The following is a 26,291-nucleotide window of genomic DNA, read 5'->3' as shown; positions in this document are numbered from 1 at the left end:
ATCTTTCATGAAATAGGATCATCCATTCAGAAGTGAAGTGAAGAGAGTGTGCTCACAATTTGTAAATCTGTTCAGACTGAAAAAAAAAAGTGTTCTTGAAAAACTGAAAAAAAAACTATCCTGAATTTCCCATTCACTTTATGATCTCAAATTTTTGAATCATAATAGAGAGGAATTACTCTTTCATAAGATTTGAAAAACTGGAAATTGACCAGGTTGACCCTTTTCACTTTAATATTTTGAGTCTTCATGTAAAATTGAGTTGCATGACTTTTTGTTGGTAAATTGTGATGGCACGGTCATGTACATGTACATATCTGCAGTGAAGTACAATGTATGTAGCGAAATGTGCTCAACGCTATATTTTATGGCATAGACATGATTATAAAAGCTGACTACCAGACAAACACAGTTTTGATAAACCAGGTTTTGAAGCTTAGATCATGGAGCTACTAACAGAGAGTAGCTCCATGCTTAGATGCAGTGAAGTGTGCATTCAAACACTCAAGGTAATAGCACGAAAGTAATATACTTGAGAGAAATAATAGCAATCAAACTTTAGCAGAACTCAAGTTTATGCTTCTTACCAAGATTGATTTATTTCACGTTGATTTCCTGGTTCAGGGATTAGCTTTCTTTTGAGCATTACATACGGTGACAAGTCACAAATGATAGAATGAAGGGAGAAGAAGGAAGATAAACAGTGAAACTGAACTTGGCTATTAACAATTATAATCAATCTCAGCACTTCCTCCTCAAAAATAGGAAAACAAAACAAAAACAAAACCCCAAAACATACAGTGCATACAGATTGTGTGACATCTTATTTGTCATAAATGCCACATCTCCAGAATGAGCTAGACAGAGTCCCACCCCAAATAAACAGGCAATGCACATTTTAGAACATTCTCAGTGACTCATTTTTTCATACCATTCCCTTTGTATGAAGTAACTCAGCTCTATGCATTTTGGTTCATGCTGACTAGAAAATATGATTTACAAAGAGACGTGCTCGTATGGCAGCGGGAAACGAAAACTGAAGGAAAATATAGAGAACACAATGAGGGAAGTTTTCAGGTCAAAGTGCATCGAGCACCTTTCCACATCCGTTACTTGTTGACAGCGCTTATTCCATTCTGTTCCCCCCCCCCCCCCCCCTTTGAGTATGTTATAATACATATCTACTTGTCGGTCCTAAATCTCATACACTCATATCTTTGTTTTTCTCTCTTTTTTTTGTCTCCTCTGCCATCTTACTCGGCTGCTGTCTAGCCATTTGAAGCCACTGTTCTTCATTGTCTTTTAAATCCAGATATCATCCACTGGGCATCTCAACCATCATATATAAAAAAAACCTCCCAACTCCATTTCAAATATCAAAAATACTGACTTTAGTTTTAAAACATTGCAGGTATTACTGTGATCCCAAACAATGTTTTTACATTGATTGACATCAACTTGACATTATTTTGCAGAAAGTGTTTCCATTCTTCTAGAAATTAATGTTTTGAGATAAAAGGTCTTGTCTCACCAGGGGCAAAAATGTTCTCCTCTGTAATTCTATAATACTTGTGACCAATCATATATTGTGAAAGCTTGATAAAGTTTTACAATACCAAACATCAAGTATCAGTATTTTGAAATTGACCAGACTCTAACCTTTTTAAATGATTAATTTAGTATGTTCCATTTTACATCTACTGTTAAGCAAGAAATATTCACAGCAAGAAATTATCTTGAGTTGGAGCTGACATTCAGGGCATGAAATTTTCATGAATAGCCACTGGCATCCAATGCATTGCAGTGTAGACATGAACTTGCATTTTGATTTTGGGAATTTTGGCTCTTGCAAAATGAAAATGCACATGAAATTTGTGATAAGAATTATGGTAAGAAAGCTGGTCACTGTAAATATAGTACTATAGGTTTGAGGAAACTTGCTTTGGATGATTAGATGCAGTCTGGCATGCATGAGATGAGAAATTTAAATGCAGAGGGTTAATTCAAATACAACAGCACTAAGTAATGGATTCTCAAAAACTTCTCCCCCCCCCCCCCCCCACCAGAAAAAAAAAGAAGCCCCAATTGTAGTAAATCAAGATGTTCTTTGAAACCTGGAAAAGGAATTAAGATGTGAAACATTGAATTTGTTACCATTTACCGCGGTTTCATATTTCTTTCCCATCAGCCAAATCTTCTTGTTTGCAGGCCATTGTGTCGTGAACCTTGTCTGGATGATGTGGGAAGGGGTCAAATTTAAAACTATCTTTTTTACTTTAGCACATTTTAGAATAGCTATTGACCCTTGTTTTCAGCCATTGCGCTGACAACTATGTCAGGATGATGCACCAGGTTACATTTGAAACTGTCTTTGTTACTGTTGTCTATGTTTGCTGTTCACTATGTTTGCTTTCTCTTCTCCTTGTCTCCCTCGCTTGCCGACATGCAGCCAGTGCCCTTCATCAGCTCCATCCACGGGGGGCCCATGAAGCCAGGCATGATGATCTTCATCAATGGCTTCGTGCCAGCAGGAGCAGACAGGTCAGTGAAGTTAACCCCGCCCCTCCCCCCCACCACCACCGCTACTGAAGCCCCTTTCAACCCTGCGCTCATCAGTCAATCCATAGACTTTAAGGGTGCATTTATGCTCAATTTTATGAAAGCAGAATCAGAGGTTTGAAACACTGATTCAAGATGCATTTCACAGTGATACTGTTTGTGCTCACCTTTTTCAAGCTCTCAAAAGCCTGATTATGGCCCCCCAAAAAGTTCAGCATAAACACACCCACTGTCTCTTGGAGTAGTGTTTGCCACACCCATCCCTCTTTGGTAGTCTCCTAGTCTCCTGAAGCATTCCATTATCCCATCTCACTCCTAGATGCTGTTCATCCCATCATAATTCTTACTTTCTTTTGTTACTTCTTTGTTGTTATTTGCCCCCCTTTTTCCCACATTCCAACCTGTCAATGCTCAGTTTTCTTGGATTACAATTTGATTTACACCAAAGAATATTCCTTGGATGGAGAGAGAAGCTAATAAGTCATAATAGTAGTTCCAGACAAGCTAGGAGAGCATTTGTTTGATTCGGACACCAAGAATCATGTCCCATGATTTATGTTGTTGTTGTGAAGACCTGATGAGTATGTTGATATCTTGTGCCAAAGAAAATATTGATTGTGATAATAATGACAGTGATAATGCTTAAAACTTTTTCATGCAGTGGTTAATTTGTAGCAAGATGTTTTGAGGGTTGTGAAGGACTACTCATATGACAATAGGCCTATACATGTGATACACTACATTATGTTGCAAAGTAGCCTATATCCAGGGCTCGACACTAACGGTGGCCCAGTGGCCCGGGGCCACCAAAAATGAAAGTCGGGCCACCAAATTTAAAAAAAAGGCAAATTTGGTGGCCCGCCTCGGGCCACCAAAATTTTTTTGAAAAGTATGTCAATAAATTCGTAACTTTTTGCGCCGGAAATTAGCAGATAAATTTGTTTAAAGGATGGATGAAAAAGGACTGAATGAGTGCCTGAGAGTGAGTGTTGCAAGTTTGTTGAGTAGATATGTCCAACTTCTAATTCTTACTGTCATAAAACTTAAATATTTGACTCATTAAAAAAAAAGGACTTTTAATGTTTTTTATTGTGTTTTTTCGGGCCACCAAATTTTTCTCTCGGGCCACCAAAAATTTGAAATTTAGGATTTTGGTGGCCCCATCGGGCCACCAAATAAAAAAGTTAGTGTCGAGCCATGCTATATCTATGGGGTGATGTTCAGTGTTTCAAAAAAAATGAATAAGGTTTGTTAGGTTTCCAAGGTTCATTATCCCATTACACACAAATTTTACATACACAGATGTTCATTAATCTGAAAATGAAATGATATGCTGGTATTGTATTACCTGGTACCTCATAAGGTCTGTTACTCCAAAGGTTTGGTAATCAAAAGATAAAATAAGGTCCATGGTTTCGAAAATCAAATGTTTGTTTTTCAAAATGTTGGTTAAAGAATTTTGAAAATATATTCTTTAATCTGAAAATGGAAGAATTACAAACCTTATTCCATTTTTGGATTAACAAACTTTTTGAATAACCAGCTTTTTTCTCATTTTTGGATGAACGAACCTTTGGAATAATGAACATTCAGAATGACAAACCTGAATGATATTTGATATTCCGTCATTTACAGATTAACAAACTTATGCATTGAATGGATGAATCTTTGGGATAGCGAACTGTAACCATCTGTACAGGGTTTCCAAAGTCCTAACAAGTACCATTAAGTGCAACAGTGCAATGATAGTGATGTTCTGTATATGGCAACCAATTTTGTTCTGTGCCTGAAAATATTTTCCCTTTCCTGCAACGTGTGATGAGGTGAAATACGTTGTCTCCATTGGTGGGTCCTTACACAACAATTACTCAGGAAAGCAAATTAACAAGGATATCGAAAGTCTGTCTTGTCAAACAAACACATTTCATGGCCTCTGTGACTAGATGATACTTTGAGAGTAAACTAAACTTGGTTCCTGTTTGCTCAAATTTCTGTTTGTACTTCATTCAATGACTTCATGGGCTGGGCTCAGTATTGTAGAGAATATTGGCACATTTCTGAGGGGAGCTTGAGGTCAAAGGTTACTAACTGACAAGGACTTTTTTTTTGCTAGTTGCTGTGAAATCATACATTTTTGCATGCATGAAATTTTTTGCGTATTTCACTAGTAGCCAAGATTTGTGAAATGAAATTATGCTGGCAGAAGTTCTTGCTACACTTTGCATTGAATACTAGTGGCAATAGGGGAAAATTTCACGCCACAAGAAAAAATAGGCCATTGGCTCCAATTCACAGATATTTCATGCAGCGAATATTTCCTGTTTTACAATTACAGATGCACCACTCGTAAGCATAGATCACAACTATATTAACCTCCAAACTTCTTGTCAACTTCACTAACGAATATATTTGTGCAATCCTTAATACTGGGTATCACTCGATGCAATGACTGTAACATACTTAGCCCAAATGCATCGATCAATGACCCTTGTATGCATGTTTGTGCCTGTGACCAAATATTTACTATTAGTGATGGAGTGGACCTGATAATTTAAAAGCAATAAGCCTTAATAATGCAGAAGCAAATGACAGTTGCATGCAGACTTATGTACAAACTAGATTCCATAGACTAAAACACCACTTATCATTTCTTGATTTTCTCTTCACATACGTCATACATTTGTAGCCATGCTTTAATAGATATTTCATGGGCATTTTCATGTTTTAAAAGCAAACACAGATAAACAAAAGTCTTCCACAGCCCAGAGGTTCCCTTTAACGCTACAGGGATGTGGTAATAGACCAGTTTCCACATGTATTCAAATTTATGAAGATTTTCTCCCTCAAGGACCAACTTTTGATACCAGACAAAAGTCACAATCAATCAGCAAAAGCTCTGTTTGGAAGTTCTTGCAGACATTTTGCACTGATGGCTGATAATCAATGAGCAAATGTCACAGTTACACTGATCAAAGTTATTTGGCAACAGAATGACACAGTGTTAGTGGTGTGCAAGGTTAAATTTATCTCCCAGTCATAGATAATAATGACATTTACAGACTTAAACTATCTACCGTGCGGACATGCTTAGCTTCAGCTTACTTTGCATGAGACTATAAGTGCTAAGGCCTTTGAAAGAGGCTATTAAAGGTTGGCCTATGCCCAGGGAAAGGTTGGCCTGTACCATCCACCCCATCCCCCTTCTACTAAATCAAAGAAAAGTAATTAAAGGTCTGTTGTTGCTACCACTCCATAATGTTATGGCTTCAATATGTCTCTTTCAAAATAAAGTAATCAGGCCAGCCTAGATCTTTTATACCCCTTCCAGTTATTCATGCATTTTTGGCCAGCTCCTGGCTCAAGCTAAATTGACCCACACAAGGCAGTAAAAATTGCGTTCAGTAACTATATACTGTATATGCCGAATATTTCGCGAGGTTTTTATTTTCGCGAATTTCGCGAATCGGGTGGTATTCGCGAAATTAAAGACATGCAAAAATATTGACTCTGATCCCGATGTGAATGTGACGTACACATGTACATTTCTCCGTTCAGTACAGGACTCCACGATCGCGAATTTAAACACTCGTGAAATCGTTGGGAATTTCCGATTCGCGAAAATTTAGACTCGCGAAATATATGGCGTATACAGTAGCAGAGCCGTGCTTTTTTTACGATGACCCATTTGTAAACTCGGTCATGTAAGGAATAACTTCCATGGTAACTGAACACGCCAAGTACAGAGCAAAAGTCCATTAGCTGGAATGATACGTATGATATATACGCACACCACTTGATCGCGGTCACGCATCAGGCTCGATAGGTCTGGTTTTGATTTTGGTAACGAATTATGCATTTTGTGTTCTGTAAAGTGCAGTGAAAAGCAATAGAAAGTCATTGCAATTTTTTTTTTCTTATGGTCTGCTTTATGTGACAACACACAACACAGTTGCTTCTGCGCAGGCCAGCAACAGTTCAGTGGTATCGGAATGTGCCCTCTAGTGTTGGAAGCACAGCCAGGGAATTTTGGCCCGAGCCTGGCACTGCTATCGCTCATAAACTCTTCAATCAATGCCAGGCCCGAACCTGGCCCGCGCCTGGTGCTCCAGAGCTTACAGCAGCACCAAATTAGCCCGAGCCTGGTATGGGCCACTTTGTCCCGACCCATTCGTAATCGCAAAATTTAACAACTTAGCTCGGGCCTGGCCAGAGCCAGAGAGTTACTGAAAGGGGTATAAGATTCCTGACCACACCCCCTCCCCCACTCCTTCACCAGATTTTCTCCCCAACTGCTCCTCAAAAGAGTGGTGTTGTGTATTTTTAGGTGTGTGTACATGGGTGTGTCATTAAAAAAAAAGTCTGTGTGTGTGTGTGTGTGTGTGTGTGTGCATGTGTGTGTGTGTGTGTGTGCATGTGTGTGTGTGTGTGTGTGTGTGTGTGTGTGTGTGTGGCTAAAACGCCTTCTATATGGAGAAAAAGAAGTTGGGTGGAAATTATTTTTTGACTTCTGTTTTAGTACTGTAGGAGGTAGATTCCTGTTTATGTGTGACTTTGATTCATCTATTATGACAGATAATGTACCACCTTTTTATTCGGAAATATTGAAGGTTTGGCTCGATATCTATAAATATAGACAATTGGAAAATGAGGTTGTAAATCCAATAATATTTAATAATAGGAGTGTACGCATAGCAGGTAGGATGTTTTTTCATAGAGATTTATTTGATGCAGGAATAATTACAATACAAGATATATTAGATAACGGTCATTTGAGATCTCAGTCACATTTTCAAAGCTTGGGTCTTGGTTTTAAGGTAGAAGAATTGCTTAAACTGAATGATATATTTAATGCTATACCCCAGAAATGGAAGGATTCTATGAGAGCAGGTACACTTCAGCAAGTTGATTCCACAAATTTTGACTTAAAATTGATTTTTTCTGGTCAGAGAGTAAATTTGCAAGTTTTAAAATCGAGAAAAATATATGAGGCTATGGTGGAAGATTTACAGTCATCTTATGTTTTACAAATCAAAGATGACCACAGTAGCTATGATTATACAAACAAAGAAATAAAAGATCTTTTTATTAAACCGAGTAAGTGTACATTGATAAGAAAATATAGAGAATTTCAATTTATGATGTTACATGGCGTAGTTTACACTAAGGAGCGTTTAATGAAGTTTGGTTTTGTAACAGACAGCCTTTGTTCCTTCTGCCAACATGAGCCTGAAACTTATCTGCATTTATTTTTACACTGTGTTAAAGTGAAACCGTTATGGGAATTCATAATTGATTATTTTGATATAAATGAGTTAAGGAATATGAATTGGAGAGATATATTTGGGGGAATTTCTGGTTATTCAAATAGATCAAAATGTGTAAATACTTTGATTATCTTAACAAAATACATCATTTTTAAATCTAGAACGGGAAATAAGTTACCCACTGGAGAAAAGATGCAAAAGATTATTGTTGAATTAATAAATGAGGAAAAAATCCTTGCGACCAAGGCTGGGAAGCTACATGTACATTTACAAAAATGGGAATATTTTGAGACTTCGTTGAATAAACCAGTCTGAAGCTACGTGCAACGTCTGTGACTTTTAAGAAAATAGTAATGTTTCCATAGTATTCCACTCTTTCTTTTCTTCATTTTTTTTCCCTTTCCTTCATTCCTCCTCCTCTTCTTCTTCTTCTTCTTTTTTTTTTCTCTTGTGTTGTTTTGTATTTTCTCCCCCTCCTTTCCCATGCGTTCCTGTCAGCCTGTTGGCGGGCTGATTATATAACTATATTTACTATATTGTGATGTGTAGGCAAGAGCAGTTAACCAAATTAGGTGCATGTGTATGTGTGTGTGTATGGGTGTGTTTGTGTGTGTTTGTGTGTTGCATGTGTACAGATAGGGGTGGGGGAGGAAACAGGAAGGGAGGGAACTGGTGGGGGTGGTCATAGGGACTCAGTAAGGGATATGAGTTAGTAGGTGGGCGGGTATTGGTTGATAAATAATATGGTTCCATTATTTATTACTGTATAATTTTGCTGCATAATTCATTTGGATGATTATTAAGATTAATGCTAGAAGAATTGAATTATCACTGTTAAATTTAAGCAATTTTTTTGAGAGCATAGGGGAAGTGACTGTATGTAAATTGATAATTGTTCATGAAAATGTAATTTTTGTTATGTCATTATGTACAGCAATAGCAAATTTGCTATTATGATCACAAATGTATATTTTCGTCATTTCAATTGTAGCAAATGAAAATTGTTATTTTTTTTCTATTACTTTGAATGGAACAGAATAAACATCGTTGAAAAACAAAAAAAGTGTGTGTGTGTGTGTGTGTGTGTGTGTGTGTGTGTATGTGTGTGTGTGCATGCATGCATGTGTGTAGTCCTATGTGTAAACTTTGGGTACCAGGAGAAAAAAATAATGATACATGTGGGCGCAGGAAAATCACTTTTATAAATCCTGAACTAGTATTACGGGAAAGTGAACTGAATATACACTTCCTTCAAATTTTGAAGGTCAAATTTCTTGTAATGATAATGTAATGTGATCAAAAGTTATTGCTGGTACCTTTAAAAAAATGCTTTGATAAAGAGATGGTTCCCTCTCAAGTTTAATGCATGCATTAAAGGGATTGTACAGTTTTGGTTGAGACCTAACTTCAGGTTTCTAACATTTTTTGGGTGAGATAATGAGAAACCCCTCATGAAATATGAAAGAGCATGTAATTTTAAGAGGAATTCAGCATTTATTTGATGAAATTTTTTAAATGGCTGAGATATCCAAAAAAGAGCAATTCTAATAAAAGGTGGGACCCACCTTTTAGTAGGATTGCTTTGCTTTACTTTTTTTTTTTTTTTGATGTCTCAGCCATTCCAAAGCTGATTTTCATCAGAAGTGACCCTGCACCCCAAAACAAACAAAAAGTCGCCAGACATGGATTTTTAGTTAAGAGTAGATTCTGAAAGAGCAGACTCTTAGCTTTAAAATGATGTATAACTCAATTCAAATGGACTCTCCTAACCTATCTTAATATTGGAAAGAAAGGACACACTCTGGAAAGTGAGAACTGAGAAAACGGGCTCTGAAGTACAGGGTGTATCAAGCGCTATATCTTTATCAAGCGATGCTAGCTGTGGGAGGAATTGAACAAAAAACAGGATGTTGACCACCGGAGCAACAACAATGAAGAGAATATCAGATTAAGCTGAAATTGAGCATACTTCATTAGCACATTCTGTAGATGATCTATGCCACCTTTCAATGCAGTCGCATCATTCTCTCCAGAGTTATTGGAGTTGAGAGTGAAGTGTGTGGATAGGTTTTTTGAGAAATGGGAAGATGGTTCTATGAGAAACAACTAAAGCACACTATTCCACCAAAAATTATTTGAGAAAAACTGCTGAAATCACAAGTTCCTATTTGTTTTATGATCCCAAACTTTAATATAATATAGAAAAAGACTTGCTCTTTCAGAAAATATGAAAAACCCAAGATTGGTTAGGTTGACCCATTTCACCTATTTTCAGTCCTCACACAAAATCACTGTGTGAGACTTTTTGTTCGTTTTGTGGTGCACGGTCACAAATAAACTTTGAATTCCTCTTAGAATGTTATCCTCTGTACTATTTCATAAGTGTTTTTTTGGTATCTTACAGAAATTTAAAAGTCCGATCCTCATCTCCACCAATACTATACTGTCCCTTTGAGCCTCCAGCCCCACCCCTTCCCCCCCCCCCTCCACACACACACACAAAAAAAAAAAAAACATTTCTGCATGCATTACTGAATTTCTGATCATGAATCTTAGCAAAAAAGTTTTCATTCAGAAACAGCACTTTTCTTTGTGATGCTCAACATTGATTGAGTGAATCTTGCCTGTACACATCATCGTTTGTGTGAAAGTACTTATTCATTCTCTGTGTGTTGCAAGAATACAGTCCATGTGTTTAAAGGCCTGAACTGGAACCAAGGAAGAAATGAATCTCTGACAGTTTACACCAAATGCAAAGTCCAGTCTTTCATCATTTTAGTACCTGAGCTGTTTGTATTCGTGTGTATTTTGACTTCAAAATGCTAGCGGATGTTGTGCCAGCACAAATGATGTGTGTGTATGTTTTGAAGCTTAGCCTACAATATATGTGTGTGAATGATACTGTACTATACATGTGTGGAAATTATACTATAAGTACAAGACCAGTTTTAAACATCACAGTATTAAATTCCTCTTTAAAGGATAAGTTTACCTTAATATACATGTACATGTTGATTGAGAGGAGCAATATGTAGAATACGTCAGTGAAAATTTGAGGAAATTCAGACAATCGGTTCAAAAGTTATGAAATTTTGAAGATTCACTGCCGCCATCACTAAACGAGAAGAATTCTACAGCTTTTGATGACTCATGTGTAGAACAATGAACAGAAAATATGAAAAGAAAATTAAACATGTTTTTTATTTTCTGACTGCACAGGAACATTAAAAATTCATAAGTTTTGAAGGGATTGTCTGATTTTCCTCAAACTTTCACTGATGTATTCTATGGATATTGCTGTGTTCTATGGATATTGCTGTGTTCACTCAATGCACATATATATATGAAGGTGAACTTGTCCTATAAGGTACATGTAGAAGAGAGGATAATGTTATTGAAGTACAAAATAATAGCAATGTACAAAATGCTAAAAAATTCAACATCAAAATCATAACTTATGAGAAGTGGACTTTAGATAGTCGTGACTTTGTATGTTATTTCACATGTACATGTGTTTGCATTTGTAATAAAGTGGTTTCTTGTGTCTGTGTTTGCTGGCATTCTTCATGACATCTTATGGTAGTACTGTAAGAGTGGAAATTTTCTTGTCATGTTTCTGGTGCTCAGGTTCCACGTCAACCTGCAGTGTGGTACCAGTGTCCAGCCGCGGGCCGACATCGCCCTCCACTTCAACCCCCGCTTCGGCGCCAACGTGGTGGTGCGCAACGCCCTGAAGAAGGGGCAGTGGGGAGCGGAAGAGAGGGGTCAGCAGTACTTTCCCTTTGCCTACAACCAGAACTTTGAGATCATCATCCTGTGTGAGGCCAAGCAATTCAAGGTAGGATCCTCAGCCTGACCAACAGGCCACTCAAAATAAAATATGTACAGTCAAACCTGCCGTAGCAGCCACCTGTCTATAGCGGCCACTGAAAAATCCTCCCGAGAGAAAAGCCCTATTAAAGACCCTGTGTATAGTGGTCACCTGTCTAATGTGGCCAGCGGCCACAAATTTTGTTTCCCGTGGTAGACTTTAACCTGTCTATAGCGACCACAGACCCGATGGAGCCATAGCCGAGCCAGTAATTCAATGTGTTTTTCTGCTTTGTAGTCGTTCCAGTCATTCCTGGGCAACGTGCAGTGATCGCCACTGCTGCATTCATCACTCATTCAGTCATAATAATGCACTAGTGTTTAGCTTTCTTCAGACTGTACACATGCTACTGTGCAACAATTTCATAAACACCGGCATTATTTCTAAGTGCATGAAACACACGTGTGCATACGTACACACATTGTATGTACATGTAAGTACTTTTAGATGTATACAACGATAATGTACATGTAGGCGATGCACACTAAGTTGGATAACCTGTCTATAGCGGCCACCTGTCTATAACGGCCACTTTTTTTGTCTCCCTTGGGTGGCCGCTATAGACAGGTTTGACTGTATTTCACACACAACTATCATAATTATTGAAGTGAAATTGGTGTTAAACTTTTGATCTCAGTACATGTACATGATATTTACCTCCGGTATTTTCAGCTGTTGACACTTGTAAACAGCCTTCATTCCGGAGGTAAATATCGTGTATTGAGATCAAAAGTTTAACACCAATTTCAGTTGAATTCCCGATACAGATGAGGTTCTACTCTAATATCATTATAATCATTATTATCAAAACCATCTTTATCAATCAAGTAGACCTTGTGCTATGTACGGACACAACCTTGTCGACACATTGTAATAGAAATTAAATAGCAATGCCAATGTTTGAGTTCTAATAGTTATATGTGATAAGGAGAATTTTATATTTTTTAGTTTGAATGTGATGTATGGAATACTAGTCTGTGTTATTGATATCACAAAAATCATATGAAAAATTTGACTTGATTTGTGTCCAATCAGGTGGCAGTGAACGGCCAGCACTTCACCGAGTTCAACCATCGTGTGGTTCGGCTCGGGCGCATCGACACCCTTGCCATCGATGGCAAGGTCCACCTCTACTCCGTCAGGTTCCAAGGGGGCAGCGAAGCAGCTCCTGCAGCGGTGAGGATGTTTGTCTGTGTGTCTGTGTTGATCTGTGTGTGTTGTAGTGCATTTGTGACAATTTGTAAGTGATATTTGCATTTGTAATTATAAGTGAACTTATCAATTAAAACAGAATAATGATGAAATTATGACATTAAGATTTGTGACATGACCGAGAAAATTTTACTCTAATTTGTCACAAATATTTTACTTCGGTCAAACCTTACTCAAATATAACATCTTCATTGCATTTATATTCAAACCAGGTTTACTTTAAAATCATTGAAACAAAATAGGAGCTCATACCAGATAACATGTTGTGATACATTAGTACATAAAAATGATTGAAGGTATAGCAGGGCTGCACACTAGCCCTTCTTTTCTACTGGTCTGACCTTGATCTGTCGGACTGGTAGGTACCCAGTTTTTCCATTTTTTACTGGTCAGGGACCATCGGACCAGTGCCAGTGTGCAGCGTTGGGTATAGAGAAGCTAATTGTGTGCAATACGGAATACTGAGGAAGCAGCATAATCATATTGTTAGTTTACAGAATTGTTTACAGAAGTTTACAGAATGCTTATACAACAAATAATGTTTCATAATGCAAAGAAAAAACATATAATACCATGTTGAATACAGATTCACTCTTCAATACAGTTACAAATGCAATGAAAGGGTATAAATTGTTGCATAAACTCTTGGGCCAAACAATATGATATGCCTTGTCAGTTGCAGGAAAATTTAAATTACATTCAGTTCTTCATGGACTGTTTTTCTTGCATTCACTTCTCATTTTTGTTCAAATTGAAGAAATATGGGTTACAGATTATCTATTACTTTTTGTGTACATACACAAGATTTATTATGAAAAAATACATATATTTACGAAAATAAGAGGAGTATAAATTGATGCATGAACTCTTTATAGGCCAAACAATATGATATGCCTTTTCAGTTGCAGGAAAATTGAGATTATGTATTACTTATGATTTGTGTACATACACAAAATTTATTATTAAAAAATACATATATTTATGAAAATAAGAATATTGATTCCAAAGCTTGTGTTGCTTAATGATCCCTGGTAGTATGTCCAAATGGAAAATTGATATGAAAGTTGTACATTAGATTTAATAGTTTTATAAAACATTATGCATTATGGCATGGTTTAATGCTTGAAGTGGATAGCATTCACCACTCCATTGCAGCTTTGATTCAGCATGCGGTTATAGTAGGTTTTGTTATGTTTGTTTGTTTTTGTTTGTTTTTTGAGGTGAAGTAAATAGTCTTTAGAAACTAACCACTTGTTCTCCTCTGTTTTGAATGATAGTTTTCCCCACCACAAATAAAAATAGTCTTGTGAATTTTATGTTACAGAAAGCTGTTAAAGAGCCATATTCATTGACAAGGGATGTGATGAAACAAGAAATGTCGGGCAAACTAAATAAACACCATCTTCTTTTAATAGCGGAGACATATTCTCAGGAGGGCTTAAAATTCATCTTCCACCATTTGGAATTTGTGTGCAAAGTATCAAAAGTATCTAACAAGAAACTTGTCTGGTTGATGTGATTTGCCAGGATAATGAGTAGTTGGGGAGTATTTTGAGATTAAAAGTATGAAATAATAACCAACCAACTACATAAGTATTTGTGAAGTGCCCTCCCTGTTCACCAGTGGGTAGGTAGAACAGTGCCAGTACATGATGATCAAAACGTGCCCTAGCAGTAGTATTGAATCACATGCTATTCACTCTTGTGTAATCTATACTGCTATAGCCCAATATTTAACATTTTAATTGATGTTAACGATTATAAAACATAATGTAACAAGTATGATCAGAATGCTTTGAGACTGTAATACTTCTGGCTTACCTTTTTGTGTAAAATATGAATTATTTTAAATAGAAATCACATTATCACAGCATTATTTCTCACATTTATTATGCATTTTTGTCCATTATAGAGCAAAAATTGACAATTTCTGGAGTCATACAGTGACTGTGTTTTACCTTTAACCCGTTGAGGACGATTCCCGAGTATACTCAGGCAGAGGTCTATGGGAAATGCGTGTTGTAGCAAAATCAGTTCGTCCTCAACGGGTTAACATGTGTAGACATTGTGCCATCTTGATAGTGGAGCAGATGCCAGTGCTCATAGTGTCATTAGCAACCCTTTAACACAACATCTGTTGCTTAATTAGCAAGTCATCTAATTAGGGGGACCTACTGAATCATAGCCAAGCTATGCTTCTCAAAGTCATTGTTAGCAAAAGTCAATTCTCTGCATGCACATGCAGTGCACAGTAGACAAGCCTTTCGTTTTTGTGGTTTTCAGTCCGTTTGTGTTTTATATTCACGTTGCAAATAGAATTTGGTTCTTGAAAGAGAGACTTTATTTTCTCTCAGAGTGCAACAAAAGATTTTTGGGAGAGACCTGGCATCAGGCACAAGGATTGACTCCAAGTTCACGCCAAGGAAGGAAATCACAAATGCATGCTTAGTAAAAAACAGAACGAACAATTTCAACATGGCAGCAGATTCTTGTGTTGAACAATGATTCTTCCTCACAGGAGAGAGAACAAGAAAAAAATGAATAGGGCAGGACCAACATGAACACTGTGAATTCCATGGCCCAGTTCTCCTGTAGGAGCTGGTTCTCCCTTCAAAGCAGACATTCTGTTCAATTCAGATTCATGATCCTTCTTTTGTCGCTGTTTTACATTGAGCTTCTTATTATATTCTTTCTTCTCCTGACAGTATGTTGCACCTGGGGGCAGCATCGTCAACCCAGTAAGTAGTCCTTTTTCCTCAATCAGATTTCAACAAAGTTCAGGGAACATAATGATGATCCCATAAATGCTATTTGTAGCGTGTTGACAACCCTGTTGAAATTCAGTACTTCACCATAATGTCCATCTTCTAGGAACAAACAGTCCCATGGCCATTCCCCCCCCCCCTTTTCCAGGACTTTTTTTTCCTCCCCCCCCCCTTTTTTTTTGGAAGACATTCCTTTGTCAATTTGAGTATTTGAGACTGATCCAGTCCATGTTTAGCATTTAGCATTTAAATCCACACATTCTCCCCTGCTGTGATTAGGTGTGCTGTGCACACAAGATTTGCCCTAGGCAGTTGTAAAGCTGATAAAAATGTGAAAGAATTGTTCCAAATGCCTGTATTTTCAAGTTTTCAACTTACTTTCATTTTTATGTTCGTGTGAGTTTTTATTGCTGCAAGTGATGAAATGCCTTCTATATGATTGAAATTACTGAGATGTTAAAAGGATAGGTGTTGAGATGGTGTAATATCAATATTTCTTTGCACAAAACATTGTGAATGAAATTACAACGTCAGCCGTGAATGCATATCATTAGCTAAGAATGAGAACCTGTGAATGTGGAGGGGGGGGGGATTTTTCTTGTGACTGTATGTGTGAGGATCGAGCTTGCTGAAGTCAATCTTCAGGATATCAGATGACTGATATAATCCAGCTTGTATTATGAGTTTTCACAAATTAAAATGCCAAATTTTCTGCTTGAATTGCATTCACTGATGGAGAGTTCTGCCTAGCAAGTGATAGTAGAGTTCTTGTGTCTTAAATAGACTTTTTTTTTTGTCTCCACCTGTGCAGTTTGATCAATGAGTACAGCAGGATGAGGCCAAAGATGTTGAAATGACATTCTCTCTCTATTCATTATTTCCCTCTGTGTTTCTGCTGCTTACGTATAGCCCCTGCCTTTCACAGGCCCCATCCCAAATGGCATGTCTCCCGGACGTATGATCTTTGTCAGCGGAAAGGTCAACCCCAACCCAGATAGGTTAGTAACAGCAAGCTGAGCACGGTATGAGGGAGAGATAATCTCCCTCCTGGTTTGTTTTGTCTCCTGTTTTTTTTTTTTTTCTGTTCATATTTCATGTTTAGCTAGCTTTGCTTGAACTTTACTTTTGTGTTCATTTGGAAATGTATGTTGTTGTTTTTTCCCTGTTTTTTTTTTTTTTTTTTTGGGGGGGGGGGGGGAAGGGGGTTGGCAGGGTAAGACTAGGGGGAAAGCTGGATAGTTTTGGATGGGCATGTTTAGATCATGTGATTTGAGATACATGGATGGCTTTCAACTGCTCTGTGGAAGTGATTGAAATCCACTTTCAGTGTCCTCAGAATCTGATGCTTCTCATGTGTTGAGTTCTCTTTTACAATAAATTTGTAATTGATGTGGATTCTGATGTAATAAGCAGCAGCTTAGATGATAGGCTTTATACTTAAACATTGACCAAGATTTTCTGTGTTTTGAAATTTTAATTTTTACACCAAAAATCACTTCTCTGCCTTCAAGATGATGTGGGGAATGAAATATCTGGTAGCTCTTTAAAGAGTCTTGTAAATGACTCATTGTCCCCGCCGAACGAATTCGAGCAGGGGACTATGAAACGGGCTCCGTACGTGTGTGTGTCTGTGTGTCCGTCCGTCTGTCCGTCTGTCCGTCCGTCCGTCTGTGCGTCCGTGTGTGATCAAAATGTTCAAAATGCTACTCCTTCGCCATTTCTAACCCGATTTTGATTCTGTGTGCTTTATATGATAGCACTACATGGGAGCTTTGAAACTTCTACACAGAATTTCAGTTGTGACCTTTGACCTTGACCTTTGACCTATATTGTACATTTTGCTTCAAAATGCTACTCCTTCGCCATTTCTAACCCGATTTTGATTCCGTTTGCTTTATATGATGGCACTAGGTGAGGGCTTCAAAACTGCTATACAGAATTTTGACCTTTGACTTCTTTGACCTTTGACCTTGATTTTTGACCTATATTGTACATTACCTTCAAAATGCTACTCCTTCGCCATTTCTAACCCGATTTTGATTCCGTTTGCTTTATGTGATGGCACTAGGTTAGGGCTTCAAAACTTGTACACAGAATTTTGACCTTTGACTTCTTTGACCTTTGACCTTGATTTTTGACCTATATTGTACATTTTGCTACAAAATGCTACTCCTTCGCCATTTGTAACCCGATTTCAATTCCGTTTGCTTTAAGTGATGGCACTAGGTGAGGGCTTCAAAACTTCTACACAGAATTTTGACCTTTGACTTCTTTGACCTCTGACCTTGATTTTTTACCTGTATTGTACATTTTGCTATCAAATGCTACTCCTTCGCCATTTCTAACCCGATTTCGATTCCATTTGCTTTATGTGATGGCACTAGGTGAGGGCTTCAAAACTTCTACACAGAATTTTGACCTTTGACTTCTTTGACCTCTGACCTTGATTTTTTACCTATATTGTACATTGGCTACAAAATGCTACTCCTTCGCTATTTCTAACCTGATTTCGATTCCGTTTGCTTTATGTGATGGCACTAGGTGAGGGCTTCAAAATTCTACATAGAATTTTGACCTTTGACTTCTTTGACCTTTGACCTTGATCTTTTTACCTATATTGTACATTTTGCTACTAAATGCTACTTCCGGCGGGGACATATATTACGCACCGCGTAATTTCTACTTTTCCTTGTTTCATCTTGACATGCTGTCGTTGAGTTTGTCTTCCAGTAAAATGGAGAAACAAATGACTTGTCAGTGAGATGGAAGAATGAATCATAGAGCTCTAGCTATTTGGTCTTTACTCCCTTACTTTGTGATAGGTGTTATAGATAGGTTCGTAGGTATAATACTGGACAGATTGACAGATTTGATATATGGATAGACATATGGGTATATTGCAAGATGAATAGATATATAGATTGATGAAAGGAATGATATGTACCTCTAAAGAAGAGCTAATGGAAAGAAAGTGGTTTCAAGCTTTTTTCTTCGTGAGTAGATATAGACACACTGCATGTCATCATCAGCTCCTGCTCCTGAAAATTGGGGTCTGTGATCTGCATATTTGAGGATAGAATAACTGAAAATTGAGAGAAACTGACTTTCCATTGTCATTCCACCCCCCCCCCCCCTTTTCGGACAGGTTCCATATCAACCTTCAGTGTGGCGTCGGGAGCAATCCCCGCCCCAACATCGCCCTCCACTTCAATCCTCGCTTCCAGGCCCAGGCCGTGGTGCGCAACACCCTGCAGAACCAGAAGTGGGGTAGTGAGGAGAAGACTGCCCCCTACTTCCCATTTGCTCCTAACGGATTCTTTGAGGTGAGTTGATCTGCTCTTGAATCCTCTTTGATTTGTTCACCATTTAACGTATCTGTTCCCGTCTTTATCAGTACAAATGCCCTGAAATTAACTGTCAGTTAATAGGGATCAAACTACTGTGTCTGCCATATATTTTGCCGCAGTCTTATTTTTGTGATATACTGCCTCCCATAATATAAAAGTAGTGCACAATCGTCTCAATGGTAGGAGATTGCAAACTTTTCTCTTACAAAGGGATAGACTCTCATTCAGTAACTTTGGTCCTCAATTGTAATTTCAACCTCTTTCAAAATCTCAATTTGTGAAATACAGTTTGTACTGTGTTCACGAAGTATATGGCACACACAGTATTTTCCAATCCCTATGCTATCATAAAGGCCTTAGTTACCACCTGGATGAGTTTTCTATTTAAACGTTATTTTGTGGTCAAGTTTTTTTTTTCTTCTTGTTTGCATGTTGTTTGTTTTAGTTTTGTTGTTTTTCTTCTTTTCTTGATAGGGGATTACCTGAATGCCAATAAAATGTGGTTGTGTTAAGGGCATCTAAAGGCCCCAAACCGCTACACATGTTTCAGCTGACTTTGATGAAATGAAGTCTAGAAAGCAGATATATGAAAAATTTCATTCAAACTGGACATAGAATAAAAGTGTGAAGTTTTAAGGTGTCCAATTGAATAGCATAAAATTCTTTTCTGCACATCCATTTCGAAGATGTACTGAAGAAGAATTATTGTATCCAGTGCATCAAATGATTTCAAGTGCTTGTAAGATATCCACAGAGATTAACCGTCAGCAGGAGGGGAAAATATGAAGAATAATATTTTGTTTTCACTTCAATGCAATGGTAGGTCATCATCCTCTGTGAGCCCCAGGGTTACAAGGTGGCCGTCAATGGACAGCACTTTATCGAATACAACCACCGCATCCCGTGCGCCCATGTCAACACCTTGCTCATAGAGGGCGCTGTCACCATCCACCAGATCCGCTTCCAGTAGACTGCCGCAGCAGTGGCAGCGGTGCCGGAGGAAGCTGCTCGGGCGTCACAACGAAGCTCTGACATCTACACAGAAACCGATTCTTGTTGCTGTGTTGTGGCTTACAATCACTGACCGTAAAAAAAGATATTCATCAAACGAATTTTGCAAGAATTGTTGTGCTCACACACTTGTTTACATTACCTCCCCAAACCGCATAATCAATTTGATAGTCCTTTTCAGCTTCATCGTAGCTTCACGGTCAAAACTGAGGAGCAGCTTTGTGTTACATTTACTCAATCTACTTAAACGTTTTGATCCTTAAGTTTTCATGCATAGTGAAATAGAAGTTGTATGCAGGCATTTTGTCCTTTTTTTTGTAGATGCACAATATATAAATGAACAGAAGGATTAGTCAAAATCCCAAACGGGCTGGTAATGCCAGAGAAATGAAAAACGTGAATCAAATCATAGTCCCCGAGGCTTTCAAAGTCTTGTCCCTTCATTTGTGGCAGTGGAAGGATGTGGAGGAAAAAGTGCCCCCAAATTTTCAAAACTGATGAATAATTCTGCAGCTGCTTCGTATGAATAGAGCTATAATTGAGGATACGAGTCAGGAAACCTGACAAGAATAAGGTGATTATATCGATTAGACACTGTTTGGAAAAGTACTTTCATTCGTATGGCATTAGATGCAGAAATTGCTGGGAGGAATTGATTTTCTGAGATTTGGTGATGTTTTCGCAGATAACTACTGTCATACAGAGGATGTGATATGCTGGGAGTCTTTGTAATAGCTGAAACTAGTCTTTAACATTCTGCTTTCTTGGTAGTATAGGAGGAGCGACATTATGTCCTTACAATGAGTATATTTTCTTTCAGAGTTTGTACTATCACATGAATATATTTCATTCCCAAGTAATATTCTCCCTCTCTCTCTCTCTCCATATCACTCTCTTTCTCTCTCTCTCTCATACTTACTCTCAGAGGTATTTTGATTCATAGTTTGTAGTATAAAGTTGAATGCAAACATACCAGTTTTTTGCATGATTTAGGAGCAAGTAGATGAGAGGGAGGCTATTTGTTGGACATTATCAGTTGGTTTAGGAGCCATGTTTTAGTGTGATCATCTGGAGTTGACTGGCCCTCTGAAAAGAGTACACAGGACAGACAGAGCAAGCAGATCCAACTCTTCGATACTATCGTCTTTCTACCACTCAAATCAGTGCCAACTTGTGCTTTGAAAAGAAAGAAAGAAGAAAATCAGATTTTTTTTTAAAAATCTTGGAAACTTTTCAGTGGAGCGAATCTTTAAAACTCACCATATTTTATCTATGTATAGAGTTCAGATGGTTAAATTCAATCCTCATTCGTTCACATTCTTAAATGTGACACCCTAATTTGTACTTATTCAGTTGTGACTTGCTAAGACTTACTACAATCATGTCAACATTTCAACAAGAATTTGAATATGATTTTACAGATCCACACTGAAATGCTAGTCCTGTCAGTAATGTGTACTTCATTTTTTGTGGAGTTGATGTGCAACTCATCTAGAAAAGTACTAGGGAAATTTATATCTGTGGAAGTAGCGTATATATCTTTAGAATAAACAATTACTTTTGTAACTTGAATTCTTGTGTGGTTGGTTTGGCGTCTTCAATTGGTGTTAAAATAGTACACAGAGAACATGAACTGTGAGACGGGTTTGTTAATACTTGGGTGATGGACAGTGCACTCTTGTTATAACAAGGTTCTTCAGACCAGCGGTTTTCTTTCATTATATCTTAAAGGTATTGTTTACCATTTGGAGCAGCGATTTTAAAATTTTCGAGTTACCACATTCGATGCATTATGTGTAGGTCAGTTGTATGCCTAAAGTATATTAGAGATATGAAAACTAACATATCAATATAAAACCATAACTGTAGACGATTTATTCTAGGAACAATTTTATTATAACTATTGTCCACATTTTGTGTATGGGTTTTGTTTCATCTGCAAATGGTAAATAATGCCTTTAATTTTATTATAGCCAAACAGAATATGAAGATGTATACATGATAATTTTTGGACCAGGATTTGTACATTATTGTAATGAGAAATTTCATTATATCCATGTTAGTAATCACTGGAGTGCAGTGTCATATAGATGTGTGTGTGTGTGTGTGTGTGTGTGTGTGTGTGTTTGTGCGCAAGCCCCCGCATGTACATTATGAATGCTTAAAGACAAGTTCACCTAAATATGCATGTGGATTGAGAAAATGCAGCAATATTAGTAGAACACATCAGCGAGAGTTTGAGGAAAATCAGATAATCTGTTCAAAACTAATGAATTTTGAGAATTCAGTGCTGCGATCTCTGGATGAAAAGACTGCTACAACTTGTGCTGTCACATGTGTAGAACGATATAAAGAAAATATAAAGAAAATTAAACATATTTTCACTTTTCTTGCATAATAAGAGTGCTTCACTTGCCTCTTTCAGAAGGCAGGGGGGATAATATCACCCTTAGCATTAGTCAGTAACACGTCTATGGAATGTGTACTTTTTTCAAAAAATGAAATTTTGTGTAATTCTTTCTTTTTCCTTATATCATTCTAAGCATGTGACATCATAAACAGTAGTGGACTTCTCATCTAGCAGTGACTGCGCAGAAACTTCAAAAATTCATAACTTTTAAACAGATTACCTGATTTTTCTCAAACTTTCACTGATGTGTTCTACTGATGTTGGCGCATTCACTCAATCCACATGTATATCAAGGTGAACTTGTCCTTTAATGCTTGGCATATCAGAAAAAGAAATCAGCATAGGATCCCAAGTCATATTCTGTATGTTCTTCACTTTTTATGCCTCGGTATTTTTGCAAGTTTCACAAATGCCACAGAAAATATACATTGGCCATGGACTCATACATTGGCCATGGACTCATACAATCATCCCTCTTAACTCCATGATGACTTTGCTATAGGGCAATGATTTGGCTCAGTCAATAGCACGTTTGCCTCCTAGTCCAAACGACCTACGTTTAATTCCCAGTATTGTCTGGCCGAGGGATGTTGTGTGTAATCGTACTATCCCCTCTAGTAGGAGGCATAACACCCTGTCACTACAATAAGGACATTAAAAATAGAGGTCCTATATGTTTGGGAATTATGACTCATGCATGTAAGAGATCCCACTTCCTCTATTTACTGGGTTTCATAGCACCCTCCTCTATTCATCGCAAAGAGGAGGGTGCTATGAAACCCAGTAAAGTGGTCCACCTACCTACCTAGACAAGAAAAAGAAACAAAAAAGTGCCAACCCCTCGTGTTTTGCTCAAGGTGACTGTCAATAGTCAGTCTTATAAAATGGGCTTTAGAATCTCTGCAACCCGATCGGTCAATTGTCATGCACTGATTTTAACTGATCCACACTGAGCCATGCGTCCGGTAAAATTGGAACACATGGCTCAAGTCTTGTATAGTGTTATAGGTGTACCGGATGCATGATGGGGAGAAAAGTTGTATTTCATGAATTTACAGGTCCTATTTGGTGGATCAATGAGAATTTGATGCTCTCGTTTAACTCTGGAACAGTCTAAAACCCATTCGTTGTGCTCGTGGGTTTAAACAGTTCCAAAGTGAAACTCGAGTTCCAAAATTAAACTCGCGCATCTAATTTTCATTGATCCACCCCATCCAGTGCATCATTTGTATATCACAACGGTGTCAAACAGGCACATTGTTCCATGCGAAAAGATGAATTAAATTTGGATAAGTCAGCAAAGTAATCTTGGCCACTTGCTCACACCTCTTCCCCCCCCCCCCCAAAAAAAAGAACAAAACAAAAACAAAACAAAACAAAACAAAAAAGTGACATGTTAATGTATGAAGTATTTAAAGCATATCTATGTATTCATTTATTGTATGCTTTGAATTTTAAAAAAAAGAGTATAAAATGCAAAGTTTGTGATACCTATACAAACCTGACGTATGAAATTCAGTAGAAGAGTAGCCATAGCTAACTCTGTCAGTAAATATAACATCATTTATACATCTGCACAATAATTCTGTTACTCTGAGATAGATTTATTCACAGGGAATATTAACACTGAATTTCTATACAAACAAAACTGATATTTGTCAGTTATATGAAACTTTACAACATATTAAAGCTGAGTACTGTATCTATAGAATAAAGAAAGTTATAGGCAATACCCATTTTGACTAAAAATTTATGACAATGATATTTTGGTTGTGTCCCAATGTCGTTACTGACACTTTATACTGCCAAACTTGATTGTACATGAATTTGGACTACACAGTACATGTAGCCCAATTGAAAGTAAAAAGAATGCATAACATGCTGTACCTTAGTAGTTTATACATTTCTTCTGGTAAACATCACTTGTGTAGATACCGAGTTGATATAAACAAGGCAAGTATATTCATAGAGTAGACTCCTTTTGCAGACGTACTCATACATTTTCATATACCCTTTCACCAGATGTGGGAATGATCTAGCAATTTGCATTTAGTTTAACAGATACAGTTGGACTTGGGTATTTTTTTTTCAGTAACAGCAAATAGTTGGATTTTGACATATAGATACAGAAAGCAAGTCTATTCATAACTGATGTATGAAACTATAAACGATTTGTCCACCTCCTCTTCTTCTGTTTTTGTATTATTATCATTTTTTTCCCACAATTATTTAGAAGCTAATGTTCTCCTTCAGAGTCCAGTGGGAATGTGGGAAATGTATCTTTATTCCATCATATCAGCCCACTTAACCAAGTGTTTCAACATGGAGTAGATAAAAGTATGCACAAAGTATGCTAGCATACCAGGAGGTAAGGACATAGAGCAAATGTCAATATTCAAGAACTTTAGACATAGTACACTGTAAACTTGATAAAATAAAAGTCCTTTGTATGGAATATAAAAATTAAATACTGATACAGCACCTGATACCTAAAATCATGAATTTTAGGAGAGAGAGAACAAAACAAAAACAAAAAACCCTTCAAGTTTGCAAGACTTTTGCAAAATACATGTAACATCAATGCTGACATCAAATAATGTAGAAATATTGTTATAGATTCCACTAATAATTGCTCTTGTTTTAAAACTAAACTCGGTATTTCTGATATTGAAAATTGAGCTCGGAGTCATTTTTGATATATGTTAATTGAGATATGAGGTCTTGTCACCCAAGGGGCATTATATCATTTCTGAACCAGAACTCAGGGCTTGATAATAGGTGAGCAAAAACCTTTGCTTTGGACTATACACATTGTCATAATGCATATCACTGTGAGATCCGTTTTTATGTGCCTCCTGAAAAAAAAAAGAAGAAATATAGTGCTCAAATCAAATCAATCTGTTACATTAATATGACAAGACACACAGGAGCCGTGCTTGGAACAGTTTTATCTACCCCCTCATGATTTTCAGCATTTAAAAAATTTTCCCCCTTTTCCTGGACAAATCTTTTGAATATTTGGCATACAATGAACCAACCACTACTGGAACCTGCAGTAAGCAACACAATTCCACAAACTCAGTACCCCTTTTTGGTATGGCCTGGAGCCTTGTCAATTTGACATAATCATCTGGACTCATTTACACGATATTCCACGATCAATTTTCTCAATATGATAAAAGTCACAATGAATATGATGGTGATGGTGGTCTGTATATCTACAAAATTTTGCTGTAGATGTCACTTTGTTGTTGTCGTTGGCCTTATTAGGTGATCCGAGTATCCTCTCGGATCACCTTCTGTATCTGTACGGATTCTTTGTTTTTCTTCTTCTTCTTTATTTCTCCTCAAAAGTTGTGCAGAGGTTAGCTCAGAAAGTCCGCTGCCTGTCAATTTCAAAATTATATCATGTATGCATCATGTCCCAAAGACGGCAAATCTAATGTATCATTGTGATCAGTCGACCGTGACGTCACTATGACGTCATTATATGAAAACACATTCTCAATCATATCTCATTAATGAAATATAATTTTTCAATGAAATTTACGTCACATATATTTAAAGTTATGCGCATTCTACTCATGTTCTCAAAATTCATATTTTCTCTTAAAACGTGCGCGTACGCGCGCGTTGAAATATTTGTATGCTCCAATCGAGCTCAAAATTTTTTTGCACACGTTTCAGACCATTTGGAGCATTTTTTGAAAAATTGAAAAAATCGGACGGACGCGTACGCGCGCGCGCATATACGCACGCACAGCTCATATGCAATTGAAATTTCCAGTTTTTTCACTTTGATCGCATGTCTGAAATGTCAAGGAATATTTATACCACGTTTCAAGTCAATCC

General features: G+C 37.4%; 1 protein-coding gene across 1 annotated transcript in view; it reads left to right on the top strand.

Annotated features, from left to right (window-relative positions):
* The window catches only part of LOC139723256 (galectin-8-like), a 39,746-nt gene extending 18,145 nt beyond the window's left edge, over positions 1 to 21,601 (top strand). The window contains exons 3-9 of the mRNA XM_071634515.1: positions 2,450 to 2,541; positions 11,451 to 11,661; positions 12,730 to 12,870; positions 15,612 to 15,644; positions 16,581 to 16,669; positions 18,817 to 18,994; positions 19,842 to 21,601. Of these exons, the coding sequence (XP_071490616.1) occupies positions 2,450 to 2,541; positions 11,451 to 11,661; positions 12,730 to 12,870; positions 15,612 to 15,644; positions 16,581 to 16,669; positions 18,817 to 18,994; positions 19,842 to 19,988 (891 nt within the window). The 3' untranslated portion in view covers positions 19,989 to 21,601. The remainder of the gene's footprint in view (positions 1 to 2,449; positions 2,542 to 11,450; positions 11,662 to 12,729; positions 12,871 to 15,611; positions 15,645 to 16,580; positions 16,670 to 18,816; positions 18,995 to 19,841) is intronic.
* The last annotated feature ends 4,690 nt before the right edge of the window (positions 21,602 to 26,291 follow it).

The sequence above is a fragment of the Diadema antillarum genome, unplaced genomic scaffold (assembly GCF_040938485.1).
Source record: "Diadema antillarum isolate AM-2024a unplaced genomic scaffold, OU_Dant_1.0 scf00000183, whole genome shotgun sequence".
NCBI lineage: Eukaryota > Metazoa > Echinodermata > Echinoidea > Diadematoida > Diadematidae > Diadema > Diadema antillarum.
Note: the sequence above shows the minus strand (reverse complement) of the source record. Positions and strands in the feature narration are given on the sequence as shown.